At 42.6% G+C, this 15,051-nt stretch overlaps 1 protein-coding gene across 1 annotated transcript in view; it reads right to left on the reverse strand.

The window, feature by feature from the left end:
- Nucleotides 1–15,051, reverse strand: part of LOC145413825 (tyrosine-protein kinase BAZ1B-like) — a 219,422-nt gene that overhangs the window by 68,200 nt on the left and 136,171 nt on the right. Inside the window, exons 16-17 of the mRNA XM_080283486.1 lie at nucleotides 13,658–14,087; nucleotides 9,009–9,213 (exon numbers count right to left, since the gene is read on the reverse strand). Of these exons, the coding sequence (XP_080139612.1) occupies nucleotides 9,009–9,213; nucleotides 13,658–14,087 (635 nt within the window). The remainder of the gene's footprint in view (nucleotides 1–9,008; nucleotides 9,214–13,657; nucleotides 14,088–15,051) is intronic.

Genomic DNA, 15,051 nt, shown 5'->3' on the forward strand with positions numbered 1-15,051 from the left:
ATGACCAGCCACTCCTCGATCTCAAGCTTTCTCAATGTCCACTTCTCCATCTCTCTAAGGACTCTGCCAAAGGCCTTCTCCAAGTCAACAAAAACAAAGTACAGGTCCCTTTTCTTTCCTATATATTTTTCATGAAGCAGTCAAACAATGAATATGGCATCAGCGGTCCCTCCACCTGGCATAAACTCAAACTGCATCTCATCAGTATTCAGTGTTCCTCTAATCATACCTTCTAGAACTCTCTCCATTACTCTCATTATCTAGTCCAAAAGCTTTATGCCTCTATAATTTCCTTGCTCCAGGGCATCACCATTTCCCTTGTACATATTTATAACTACGCTCTTCGGCCAATCATCTGGGAAAACACACTGATATATACAGTAATTGTATTTATCAAATCAGTGACTAAACCCTGCCCTATATCTCCTGAGGCTTTCAACCTTCCCGCAGTCAACCCTGACACACCTGTCTTCTCCACCTGCATCCTACCTATTGCCCTGCTCACAGTAGCTGCATCAATCAAAGGATAAGGGCCAAACATTGGAGATGCTGGCTCCAAACCTTCTCTGTCCCAGTCAAACCCCTCATTAACCCCTTAAGCGCGGGCATGTTTTTGCGCTCCTTGCGCGTCCAGCGAGAATATTCGCGCTCCGACTGACTTTTTAAAAATATTTGCCAAAAATCAGCTATTAGTCCTAGAATATTATAATTAAATATGCATGTGGCACATACCTTCAGCTTTCTCCTGGGATGTTTGTTGGTCCTTCGTCGAGTACTGTAGGACTTGTGGACTCTTCTGAAGTTGGGTAATGAATTCTCCACTTTACACTTCCAGACACTCCGTAATATGATTACCACAGCCTGATATTATCACTAGAAACACTATTCTATGATTTTCAAGTAGTTTGGAATCCATACACCAAATAAAAAAAACACTGTGAAAGCAATGAAAATTACGAGCGCGTACGAGCTTCCCATTTGCGCTCGTTCCCCGCTGGTATTCTGTCATTTATTATTCATAAACACACTCACACTTTATATTCCTATTACCTTATTACACTTATATATATATATATATACAGTATTTATCCATAAGTTTCCTTCAGTAATAGTAGTTTATTTTCACTCCAGGCATTAACTTTCTCGTTCAGTAAACTAGCATAGAGAGCAAAGCTTTGACTGTCATTTTTCCAAGTTTTTGTACTCATATTCTTATATTAGTAATTAATTACATTTCTATTTTATTTACACTATGTTATACACTGTCACTTCCAGTAAATAAGGGCTCCTTTCCCTTGGAGCCAGGATGAACTTGGGACACTGAAGCACTCGTAGTTTATCACAATTTCCTCCACTGGCTCATCACACGATTCACCAGAAAGATTGTAATCACTGTCCATCATTATCACGGATAAATTAGCCAGTTCACGCTCCACAGCAGAGTCATTTAGTCCTTTATCCCTTCCCACACGAGGTTTAGTAGGGGCAGAGGTCACAGGGCCCTCTAAAAGCAGCGGAAATGGAGGGGCGCGAGTGCTACGTGCTTTCATCTCAAGAAACAACACTGAACTAAATGACGAGGCAGATATGGGGCCGCCAAGGGTTGACAACATCAGCGAGGTGACAGCTGCTAATTTATATGCTGTGAAATGACTGGCAGGAAATTAGGTAGTTCCAGGTGAATGTAAATATCACTTAGGCTTCTCCCGTCCTTTCTTATACTGTATATATTTTTATTACGAGAATAGATTATATGGCATATTTCAAGGGGAAATTACCAGGGAAAATTAGCGAACAAGTGCACGTGGGGTGTTGCCAGGTGATAATTAGCCAACTCCAGGTGTATGGCACTATCAGTTACCTTTTTTTTTTTTGGCATATATTATTTTGTGTACGAATAGGGCATAGGGCTTATTTCAATGGATGAAATCAGTGGAAAATTCCGGGAAAGATTTGCTTAGCGCAGCGCGGCCTGGCAGGCGAGAGGAGAGGGTAATGGAGGGGAGGTAGGGAGGGGGGTCAAGAACGGGGATAAATAGATAAATTGTCGACAATGGATGAGAGTACAGATGACATTAGCAGTGCTGACTATTGTTGGACACTGGCAGTACTGATAGGTGATACAAGCCACCACTTGAAAGCCCGGGAGAATTCAAAATAACACAGAACTGCAAAAGTGACTCCCCGCGGTATGATCCATTGCGCCCGAGTGTCACGAAAGTGATGCCCCGCGGTTAAGGGGTTAAACAACCGGTTGCAACAGTCTCTCTAAGCGTCTTTAATATCCCCACTGTTCATCACTACCTTTCCTTCATCATTCTTCACACGCTTCTCACCTACGATATCCCTATTCTCCGTCTTCATCTGATCTGCCACCTTAAACATCATATTCTTCCATTCCCTGCTATTTAGGTTATGGTACCAAGTAAAAGTCTCTGAGATTAAGACTTTGCCCTGTAAACCTTTCTTATAGCCCTGTGCTTGGTAGACAAGTATTCCTCTCTGCTACCACCCTTTCTCCACTCCAGGAAAGGCCTTTTTTTCTCCTTAACTGCAGCTTCTTACCCCCGTCCCAACACCAAGTTACTTTATGTCTTGGAGGCCCCTTGTCCATCCACACAATCAGAAACTTACAAGAGGTTGTTCTTGAGGGTTCTGTACTATTCATTAATACTTCTATCAATGTCTCCCTGTTCAGCCACCACTCTATTCATCTTGCTATAGAAGGCATCCATTACTGCTTGGTTTTACAACTTCCACAGTTTCCTCCTAGGTGCATAGGTCATCATTTTCATCACCTTCTCCTTAAGCACCATGTCACATATCAATAACTTGTGCTGCAGCATACACTCCTTGCTCCCTATAACTTTTTCATCCCTCACTAACCTCCTATCAGTCTTCCTGACCATGAAATTGTCTATATGGCTGCTATTTCCCCCAGACTCGTATGTACTCAACCTACTCTCTCTTTTCCTAAAATGTGTGTTGCACACAATCAGTCCCCAAACTCAAGTATCCTCTCCCCTTCCTCATTTCTTGTACCATATGTATATCCCCCACGTACTCCTTCATATCCTTAAGCTGCTTCACCTACATGACTTTTAAAGTCCCCTCCCAAAACTACAATTTCATCATCCCCCATACAACTTACTACACGTATTAGGCAACCCCAGAATCTATCCTTCTCTACCTCATCCAAACCTGCCTGTAGAGCATACGCCAATATAAATGCAAACATAATCCTACCGAACAAAATTTTCGATACTATTATCCTATCACTGACTCTCACCGCATTCATAACATATTCCACCCATTTCCCCAACCAACATACCCACACCACCATATCCATCTGCCCTACTCTGCCAAAACAACTTGTAACATGCATCCCTCCCAGAAATTAATCTGGTTGATCCTCCTCTATGCCTGACTTCCTGTACACATCCCACATCCACCCACATCCTGCTAAATGCCTCAACTACTTCTCCCACTCTGCCCAACAAACTTCCCACAATCCATGACACCACTCTGATCCCCTTAGGTGATTTAGATTCCCCAGGTTTGCTTTGAAGACATTTCTTTTTAGTCATAATTTGGTAAGAATAAATAATGGGGGAAACATACCACAGGCCCCACCCACCCACATAGTCCCAGTCCTAGGCATGGGATCTAAGGCCCATAGCCCACCAGTCAATGTGATAGTGGCCTCAGAGCAAACTGCCAGGACAGCTACAGGGACACCCTTCAAGCGCTCCTTGGCATTCTAACTGCTCCATCATTTTACACCCATTGACAGAGCAGCCTCCTGGGGTGCTACTCCCAGGTTCGGGCCCCTCTCTACTGGATGGAAGTGGCAGTCTGGAAATCACAATGCCCTGTACCCTCTAGCACAGGTTGAACCCCATCCCATCCCAGCACCAAAATCTATGCTGGCGGAGCCCTCATCATGCCTCTCCACAAGATGTCCGCCACTAGGTAGCGAGGGCAAAGTTTTCTAGCCACATGCCCATGCTGGTGTCAACCCCTATATGTAGTGGGATACATTGTGTGATATGTAAAGCGCATGTAAAGTAGGGCATGAGAGTGTTAGAGGAAAGTGTTTGGAAGAGTATGCTGCTCTACTCTCTATGTGCTACATTGAAAAGGTCAGAAAAGGGGGATGGTCCAGTAGCTAGTGAAATGGGAGCACTAGCTCTCCCCATCACCAGCATTCCCAGAGTAATAGGCAGGATGCAGCTGGGAAGACAGTGGATGTGTCTGGGTTGACTGCTGAAATGATGAAGGCCTCAGAAGATACAGGAGCGGGTTTGGTTACTGATGTGATAAAGGATTGTATACGAGTGTGCTGTCCCAGATGACTGACTGATGAATGTGACTGTAAATGTGTATAAGAGGAAGGGTGATGCCCTGGAAAGAAGAAATTATAGAGGTATAAAACTTTTGGCCCTTATAAAGAAAGTAATGGAAAGTCCTAGAAGGTATGAGAAGCGAAAGTGTGTGTGCTGAAGAGATGCAATTTAGGTTTATGCCAAGCAAAGGGAACACTTATGCTATATTTATTGTTACACTTCTTCAGGAAAAATATAATATGAAAGAAGAGGGAGCTGCACTTTGTTTCAGTTGATCTGAAGAAGCTCTTCTGTGGTAGGTGGGGGGACTCACCATCCACTCATTCAATGGAGTGCTGCTTTGGGTGTCTACTCTTTCCTCTCTTCCTTCCTTTCTCTTCTGTCTTTCCTTCATTCTTTCCTTTTCCTTCTGCCTATGGGTGACTTTACCCTCCTTCTTCTGTCTGTCTTTCCTTCATTCTTTCCTCTTCCTTCTGCCTATGGGTGACTTTACACTCCCTCGTCTGTATTTCTTTCCTTCATTCTTTCCTCTTCCTTCTACCTATGGGTGATTCTACACTGAGTGACACGCCATGTGGTTTCCTGTACACCAGGATGCCATTTACTACACTGAGTGGTACCCATATAAAAAAAATTATGGCGCCTGGTGGTATAGTGGGTAATTAAGGTGCTCCAATCAGATTCAGCCTGTGTTGGTTTATATCCAAGGGGTGATTGGAGTTTATTTCTCATGTAATGCCACTCAGGGATGAGTGAGGCTGGTCACATTCTCTTAAATGTCAGGACCAACTTGCCCAGCTCTGGGCTCCTATGCTCCTCTTGGGGCAACATAGGATTGGATGATGAATGGAGAAGCTCTTTGACAGAGACCCTAAAGTGGAAGTGACACTGGCAATGAGAAAGCTTGGGATTGAGGTGTGACTGGTTTGAGTGGTTATGGCTATGCGTGTGGGTGTTCACACCCAGGAAACAGTGAATGGAGATATGAGTAATGAGTTTTCCGTGGATGGTAAAGGGTCAGTCATCAGCCCCTTATTGTTTGTCACGGTGCTTGAAGCTCTCTCATGAGACTTCTAAAAACTTCAAAAATGGACGAGAGAGAGAGAGAGAGAGAGAGAGAAGGGGGGGGTTGCCTATATCATAAAACAATATCCCCTCACTCATATATACAGTGTATATATATCCATCATCCAATCCTACGTTGCCCCATGAGGAGCGTAGGAACCCGGGGCTAGGCAAGTTGGTCCTGGCATTTAAGATAAGAGTGACTAGCCTCATTCATCCCTGAGTAGCAGGGATGAGGAACCTATATGTGTAATGCTGTACGCACTGGGTGAGTCGACTGCAGCATTCCTTCACCTCACCGTGGGAAGGGCCCTGGCCCTACCCTGGTGAGCTGCTGTCTGCCACAAGAGGACACATGATCCCCACAATGTACGTATTGTTCTGTACCTGTAGGATGGCCCCACAAAAGCAGATGCTTACCTGTGGCCAACGGGTCTGCCCAGCTGGACAGACTGGGATCAATCAACAACAACTCATACCTGTTCATGCTCTTTTGCATCAGTGAATAGAGAGAGACCAGAATTGGTGAGAGTTCAAATACCTGATTACAGTGACAGAAGAGAGGCAAATGGGCTAAAGAAGTGGAATGTAGACTGACACAATAAAGAAAAGTAGCTGGTGCAATGACGGCTGTGATAAGAAACAGAGGCGGGAGTGCTGCAGCTGCATGAGGCTTACATGAGGGAGTGTTGGTGCCAACTTTAACATATCGATGTGAGACTATGGTGTGACATGAAAATGAAAAGTCAAGAGTAAGAGCAGCAGAGATGGGACTGCTGAGGAATGTATGTGGAGTTCAGAGAGTGGATAGGATATGAAATACTGTAATGTGATTTGTGAAAAGTGTGGAGCGAGGAAGTCGGTGGACACCAGAATCGAAGAGAGTGTACTGAGATGGTATGGTCATATGGAGAGAAGGGATAACAACAGAGTGATGAAAAAGGTATATCTGAGCGAATCTGAAGGAGGGAGGAGGCGAGGTAGGCCAAGGAGAATGCCCCCACCATCTGCCCCTCTCCCAGTGATGACTCAATGAGCTACCTGGAACCACTGTCTGACTCACTTCTTCATTTCTGCAACATTCATGGTCTTTCCTCTAACCTTCTCTCTATTGAGCACACCTCTCCTCCTCTAAACCTCATATTCTCTTCTTAACTGAGACTCAGCTGTCTGAGGCAACTGAAAGCAAACCCTTTTCTGTATCCTCCTACTTTCTCTATACTCATTTCAAAGCCAAAGGTGGCTGTTGTGTATATGCACTCAATGACTTATCCTGATCTCGTGTTCCTGAACCTGACTCTACAGAATTCTCTACTCTCTGGCTTCAGCTTTCCTGCCATTCTGACTAAATATATATGTGCTGTTTACTTATCCCCTAATGCTACCGACTATCAAAAATTCTTCGACTATCTTACTTCTACGATGGAATATATCCTACCCGTTTCTCCTTCTCTGGAATCTCCATTCTGGGAGATTTCAATGTTCATCACCACCTTTGGCTCTCCTCTACTTTCAATGATCCACCTGGTGAACAAGCCTACATCTTTTCTATCCTTAATGACCTACAGCAGCTTGTACAGCATCCTACTCGAATCCCTGACTGCCTTGGAGAAAGTTCCAACATACTTGACCTCTTTCTTACAACCGATCCTTCTGCTTACGCCATTAATCTTTCCTCTCCATTGGGCTCCTCCGATCACAACCTAATTATCTCAGCCTGTCCTATTGTTCCAGTACGGCCTGTGGACCCTCCAAAGCAACGCTGGTTGTGGCACATTGGAGCTGCTGATTGGGAGGTCCTCCGGCAGTACTTTTTTTATTTACTCTGAAATGATCATTGCTTCCATGGCCGGGAGCCATCTGAGTGTGCCTTGCGCATTACGGAGGTTATTCTCTCAGGCATGGAAGCATACATTCCTATCTCATATCCTTTGACTAATGCAAGAATGCCTTGGTTTAATCACAGTTGTTCTAATGCTGTCCACAACAAGGAGAGGGCCTATAAAAGGTACTGGAACCAACCCACTCCTGAATCACATCTTTTTTGTGTTTCTGCCCGGAATCGTGCTAAATCTGTTCTTCGCTCTGCTAAAAATAATTTCATCCGTACCAAATGCTCTCAACTCTCCAACTCAAATTCTTCCCACTCCTTCTGGCATCTTCCCAAAAGCCTTTCTAACAACTTTACCTCACCATCCTTCCCTCCTCTTTTCTACTCTGATGGCTCTGTAGCAATTTCTTCTGCTGATAAGGCAGATCACTTCATTCAGACTTTCTCCTGCAATTCCACTTTAGACGATTTGGGTGCTATTCCTCCATCACTTCCCCTCCCTGACTTCCTCAAGGCCGACATTAAAATTTCTTCAGCTGATGTATTTTCTGCCATCACTGGTCTCAATACCATTAAGGCATATGGGCCTGATGGGATCCCTCGTGTTGTCCTCAAGAATTGTGCTTTTGTGCTTACACCCAACCTAGGTAAACTCTTTTGCCTATGTTTATCAACTTGTACCTTTCCTTCTTGCTGGAAGTTTGCTCTCATTCAGCCAGTTCCAAGGAAGGATGACCATTCTCAACCCTCTAACTATCGCCCAATTTATTTAACATCCTGTGTCTTAAAAGTTGTCGAGTCTGTTCTTAACAGAATAATTTTAAAGCATCTTTCCTATCACAACCTTCTTTCTGATCTTTCTGCTTGGGGTTTCATTCTCTCGGGACTTATCTTGGAAAGATCATTTTACATCCTTTGTAAAAGCTGCTTCCAAGAGATTAGGTGTGATAAGCTGGATCCATACCTTCTTTACCCCTGCACAACTGTTGCCTTTATACGTGGGTTTTATTTGTCTAAGTAGGGTACAACTCTCATGTGTGGGGAGGCTCCCCACATACAGCTATTCTCAATAGGGTGGAGTCAAGGGTTTTTCATCTCATTAACTCTCCTCCTCTTCCTGGCTCCCTTCAACCTCTGTCTCTTCACTGCACTGTTGCATCATTACCTCTTTTCTATCACTACTTCAATGGTCACTGTTCCTCTGAACTGTCTGCCTGCATCCCTCCACCTCTATGACGGGCACGTAGCACCCGTCTAGCAACAAACTCTCATCCCTTTTCTGTCCAACTCTCTAATGCAAGAGTTAACTGTTACTCCCAGACCTTCACATATGCAACAGGTCTTCTTGCTTGCATTAAAAAAAAAAAAAAAAAAAAAAAAAAAATCTGCATTATGTTTTTCAATGCACCAGTTGCTGAGTTTGAGCACTAAACTCCTGAGGTTATATTTATATACTGTAACTACATTCTAACTTAGGCCACACAAAGCCTCCTTTAGAAAGGCCTCAGCCTCTTCCTAAAGGTATTGTGAAAAAGGCTGACCTTGGCTGTGGCCTTAAGGCATTGTTTTAAAAAGTCAACTTCGATTTCATAATTATTTAAAAGCCTTGACCTCAGCCTACAGGCCAAAGGCAAGGTTTATGTCCCATGCTTGGGTTTCAGCTTCATTATCATATGAAAACAGTGACAAAGATGGACCCATCAGTGTGTTGTATAAGGGGAATTTCTGGATAAAATGGATATCAAAAGTTGTGAGACTGAACGTACCTGTACATTATAGTCAGAGTTGGGATCAACCCAGCCTTTTTCAACATAAAGACCAGGTGTAGTCGAGTTAAACAGCCAGTAGCGGTCATGATTACGGTCCACTCCAAGTGGCTTTATGCGCATTGTAATATCCCGCCTATGCCTGGCCAACTGTGAATCAATTTTGACTTGCATCTGACGTTTCTCTTCTTCCTGTGCTTCATATCTGAAGGGAAAAGAATACTTTGTACTCTACATGCATTGAACCCATTAGTCTAATACAGTGTATAGGCTACACATTAAAAACACCACCAGCACAACTGAGTAATGTATAGTGAATTTCTCAATGTTATCATCTCATGGCAAAATGACACTGTTCTACCATGATAATGTCAAATCAACTGTCTTAATTCCTAACCAATGGTCCTGCAAGGTAGTATAAGACTAAACGGTAGCCATAAGTCAGAACATGATCTGTCAACACTTTCATGCAGAGACTCTGCCAAAAAAGTGTACAGAATTAAACTCAAAAGAAGAACTATAACAGTATCAGCCAATTCCATTCAACCATTTTGAAGGTGGCAAGACGAGGGTGGTCTACCATAGTCCGGTATTATTAATAACAGATTGTTTGTCTATTATCCATGTTGGTATTACAGGAGCAAAAAATCTACAATATTTCTTTGAGATCAAACCCAATCAAATGGCAGAGCAATCACTTGAATTGGCATTTTAAATGCCTTAACCCTTACCGTTTTTTTTTCTACCCTGCCCTTACCGTTTTTTTTTCTACCCTGCCCTTCTTCATAATTCTACCTTTATTTTGATTTTATTGTATAATAGTACAAAAATTAATAATTCACCATCATCATCATCCAGACCTCCTTTGCCACCCTCAGGCAAGGTGAGGAGTAGCAACGTCCAGACAGCCCAAGTTTGCCCAATCCATTGCGCCACGCTTCCATTTCCCCACTCTATCTGATATGTCAGAAACATTCACCACATTATGTAGCTTCACAAAAACGTATCTGATAGAGTCAATTCGGAGCTGTCACGTTAAAAAGGGGTGCCAAATCCCTGATCATGCACTTTTCACAACATTCATCTAGCCAGCTCGATCACTTGCCAGCCAACTTCCATACCTCTCTTCCTCACACACTCATCCACCATATCCCTCCACCTTCTCCTTGGCTTACCTCGCCATCTCCCTCCTTCAAATTCACTCAGATATAACTTTTTCACAACTCTATTGTTATCCATTCTCTCTACATGACCATACCATCCCAGTATGCTCTCTTCGATTCTGGTGTCCACAGACTTTCTCACTCCACATCTTTCATGAATCCCATTATTTCGTATCCTATCCACTCTCTGTACCCCACATACTACATATTGTACATTCCTCAGCAGTTCCATTTCCACTGCTTTCACACTTGACTTTTCATTTTCATGCCACACCACAGTCTCACATCCATATGTTAAAGTTGGCAATAACACTCCTTCATTTAAGCCTTGTGCAGCTGCAACACTGGAGCCTCTGTTCTTTATCAAGGCCTTCATAGTGCCAGCTACTTTCCTTCCTTATGTCACTCTACTTTCAACTTCTTTTGCACATTTTCCTCTCTCTTCTATCACTGTACCCAGGTATTTGAACTCTCTTACCAGCTCCAGTCCCTCTGGATTCACTGTAACATCACACTGGGAGTTACCTTCTCTCTCAATAACTATCACTTTACTCTTTTCTACATTTACTCTCAGGGCACAACGCTCACAGACATCAGCAAAAGTCTGCACTAGTCTACCAAGTTCTTGTGTGGTATTTCTAAGTAGTACTACATCATCAGCATACAACAAATTTGAGATATTCCATCCAGAACCATTCATTACCAACGCCATCCCTCTCCCTAATACTCTCATCACCCAAACCATATATATATTGCACAACCATGGGGACATCACACAACCTTGTTGCACACTAACACCAATTGTGAACCATTCACTCAGATGCCCATTTACCCTTACACATGCTTCACTACCATCATAAAAACTCTTGATGGCACCTAGCAGCTTACCATTTACACCGTACATGCGCAAAACCTTCCACAATCCTTCTCTGTCTACTTTGTCATATGCTTTTTCCAGATCCATGAATGACATAAACACATTAGTTCTTCTCAAAAGCCCTCTGCACTATCTGTCTCACTGCAAATATTTGATCCACACATCTTCTGACATTCCTAAAGACACCTTGTTCATCACTCTTCTGAACTTTTGATATCCCTCTTACTTTCTTCATAATAATTCTTCCATATACCTTCCCTATCACACAATAAACTTATGCCATGATAATTCTTGCACTCACCTTTATTTTTGTACAGGGGTACAATCACAGCCTTTTTCCACTCTACTGGCAGTTTCACTCATCCATGCTTTCTTACATATCGCCAACAAGCACTTCAGTCCGCTCTCTCTACTACACTTAATCATCTCTGGATACACCTCATCAACCCCAGCAGCTTTCCCATTTTTCAACCACTTCACAGAGTTCTTCACCTGTGAGAGTGTCACATTTCCTATCACTGCAATCATTGTCTGCACACCCCCAAAAACAATCACATTTACAGCTGCTCTGCTCTCTCCATTCCCATTCATCAGGATTTCAAAATATTTTTTCCATTTGGTCCTTACTTCATCCCCATGGGTTAATAATCTACCACTTACATCCTTCACACTTTCACATTTCTTTCCACTGTCATTTCTACATTTGCACACCTCTTTCCAGAATAACTTCCTATTTTCTGAGGAATTTTCATTCACTTTTCTTCCTATATCATCATTTACTTCCTTTTCCCTCTTCACTACTCTCTTAATGTGCTTCTTGCTCTCAGTATGTTCAGTTCTTATTTCATTTACACTTTTTCCTCTTCACTAGTCTCTTAATGTGCTTCTTGCTCTCAATATGTTCAGTTCTTATTTCAATTAAACCCCTGTCCAGTAACCACTCTAGCCACTTCTTCCTCCTTTCCTCCACTGTTCTCTTAACCTCTTCATCACATCATGCCGTACCTTTCTTCTTTGTTGTTACTCTTGCCACACCACACACAGCTTTGGCATTCCTAAGCAATCCCTATATGCATTCCACAAGCTGTCCAGCACCATTTCATTTCAATTCACTGATTTTAACTCCTCCTCTACTTTGGTCATGTATTCATCTGCAATTTCTGTGATCCTCAGCTTCCCAACTTTCAGTCTTTCTCCCTGTGTGCTCCTCTCTCACCTGATCCATCTCACTCCTCTCAGCTTGATCTTGCATACCACAAACACATGATGTGACAGACCTCCACATCGTCGTCTCACGGCCCTCGTATCAGCAACTATTCCCTGCACTGACCACTCTACGAGCATGTAATCAATCAGGCTCCGTTCAACATGATCCGTGTTCCCTCTACACCAGGTATATTTATATGCACCTTTGTGTTTGAAATACGTGTTACAAAAGCACAGCCTCCTTTCCTGACACATATCCTTCAGTTGTTTCCCATTATCATTTTCTCTAGGTACTCCATTACAACCCATTACAGTATGTCATCTTCAGAACCAGTGCTTACTCTTCCATTCATATCGCCCATAACGATCACTTTATAGCTCCTTGGCATTTCTCCCACTGCTTCATCCAGCTCATCCCAAAACCTGTCTTTCTCTCTCTCTCTCTCTTTCCTGTCATTAAACGGTGCATACGCTACAATCACAGCCACTTTCACTTTCTGAAACTTGAATTTGACATACATACATCTCGAGCTGACATATTTGTAATTTCTCATTCTATTCTGCCACACTTCATTCATCAACACAACAACTCCTTCCTTCCATCTTCCTTGCCTAGCCATGCCAGACCTCACACATTTGACACCCTCTCACTCCTCCACACCCTTTCATCTTTGTTTCACACAATGCCATCACGACATATCTCGCACTCTTGAAGGCATTCACCATTTCCACCCTCTCGCTCTCCTCATTCACACCTCTCACATTCCACGTGGTCACGCGAATCTACCCATTTGGTTAGGGCCCTGGGCAGGTATTGGGACATCTGAGGTTCTCCGAAACATTTGCCATGATTAAGCGATTTTTTTGCCTCAGGGTGGGAAAGGAGGTCCAGATGATGATGATGATAATGATGAATCTGTGGGACACTTAACCCAGCCAAAAACCCCGGTTACATGGTTACCACCCTGCATAGTAAATGGTTTCCAGGGTACAGGAAACCATTTGGCTAGTCACTTAGTGTAGAGACCAAAAGGTATCCCTACATTAAGTGAGTGGATGGTGGGTGCTCCCCTCTACCTAAATAAATGAAATAAAAATGATAATTATGATGATGATTAGCTGCTTCCTCACTGAAAGAATTATTCAAATATTGTATGAGTTAGAAGGCTTGGTGTGGGAGTACTACTCAATAACAAAATACAAAAATGGATAGTACTTTGCACCACAGACAGACAGCATCTTGTTGTATGGTATATAGCAATGAGATTCAGTGCTCTTACTGATCTGCATGTTGAAGTCCCAAAGCACACTTGCAATACTTCTGCACCCTGGCTACTTCTATATACTGCAAGAGAAATGCTAAACCAATTTGATGAAATACAACCCTTAGCAGTTTCACTTACTGTTTTCTCAGATCCTCTTCTTTCTTTGCCTTCTCCTTCTGCAATTCTTCAGGCGTTTTGCGCTTGCTTCTTTCTCGTGTAGGAATTACAATTACAGTCCTCTTTTTGATGATCTGTGTCTTAGCATCAACCACATTCTCATTTTTGTTTTCCTCTTTGACCTCTGCTTTACTCTCCCCTTCCTTCACATCTTTATCTTCCTCTTGCTTCATGTTTTCATCTTCACTCTGTTCTTGCTTCAACTTATCATCTTCATTTTTTTCTTGCTTCAAGCTTTCTTTCTCCTCATGCTCTTCTTGCTTGATGCTCTCCTTATTCTCTTCCTCCTTGTAATTATTCTCCTTGCTTACCTTCTCTTCCTCAGTTTCCTGATTGTCTTCTTTTTGAGCCTTCCAGCTTCTCTTTCCATAGAATTCTTCAAGTGTCACAACTGCAAAGAATCCCACAGAGCTGTGATTACAGATCCCAATTACTGTACATACAAAAATTAAAACACTTTGGTACACAGCTTTCAAAATGGCCATATTTGATGCCTACATAAGGCACTTCCATCTTTATATTATTATCATCTCAGATAATTTGGTACATGATGGGAATTAGTAAGGTAAAGAAGCTGTAAATCATTGAGAAAAATTATACACATTTAACTGGGAAAGCAATCACGCATGTGTGAAGGAATGGATCATTCAATCCTTTGATTCCAAAGATTTTTCTTCTATGTTCCCTGCATGTCAAAGAAGGGGGACTAAAAGGGATATGGTAGTGTAGACTAAGAATATACTCTCACAACAATCTCCAAAATGTTATATACAAATCCTCTAGTCCCAGCCCCATGCCTCCTAAGGGCCTATGCAGGATTACGTGGTTGTTTGGAATGAGTGAGGATTGAATTTGGAGAAAGCATATGACAGGGTGGATAGACAAGGATTTTGGAAAGTATTAAGAATATATGGAGTAAATGGGAAGTTGTTCAATGCCGTGAAGAGCATGTATGAGGGTGCTAAGGTTGCAGTATGTGTGGATAGAGAACTGAGTGAATTTTTCTATTTGAAGGTTGGATTGAAACAGGGATGTGTCATGTCTCAATGGTTGTCCAATCTGTATATGAATGGTGTTGTAAAAGAGATACAAGGTAGGGCAGTGGATGTTGGAGTGGCCCTAATGAAAGAGGGCAGTGTTTGGAAACTCTCTGTACTGTTGTTTGCTGATGATACACAGTTGTTAAGTGAAGATGAATGGGAGCTACAAGGTTTGGTGGATAAGTTTGGGAAAGTGTGTAAGAAATGGAATTTAATGGTGAATGTAGGGAAGAGTAAAGTTATGGTCTTCGAGAGAAGTGAAGTCAGTGAATGTAGAGAGAGGTTGGATGAGGAGGAAATAGAGAATGTGAGTTC

Source organism: Coenobita brevimanus, chromosome 97, assembly GCF_032717465.1.
Source record: "Coenobita brevimanus isolate Jiangsu-jjx chromosome 97, ASM3271746v2, whole genome shotgun sequence".
Taxonomy (NCBI): domain Eukaryota; kingdom Metazoa; phylum Arthropoda; class Malacostraca; order Decapoda; family Coenobitidae; genus Coenobita; species Coenobita brevimanus.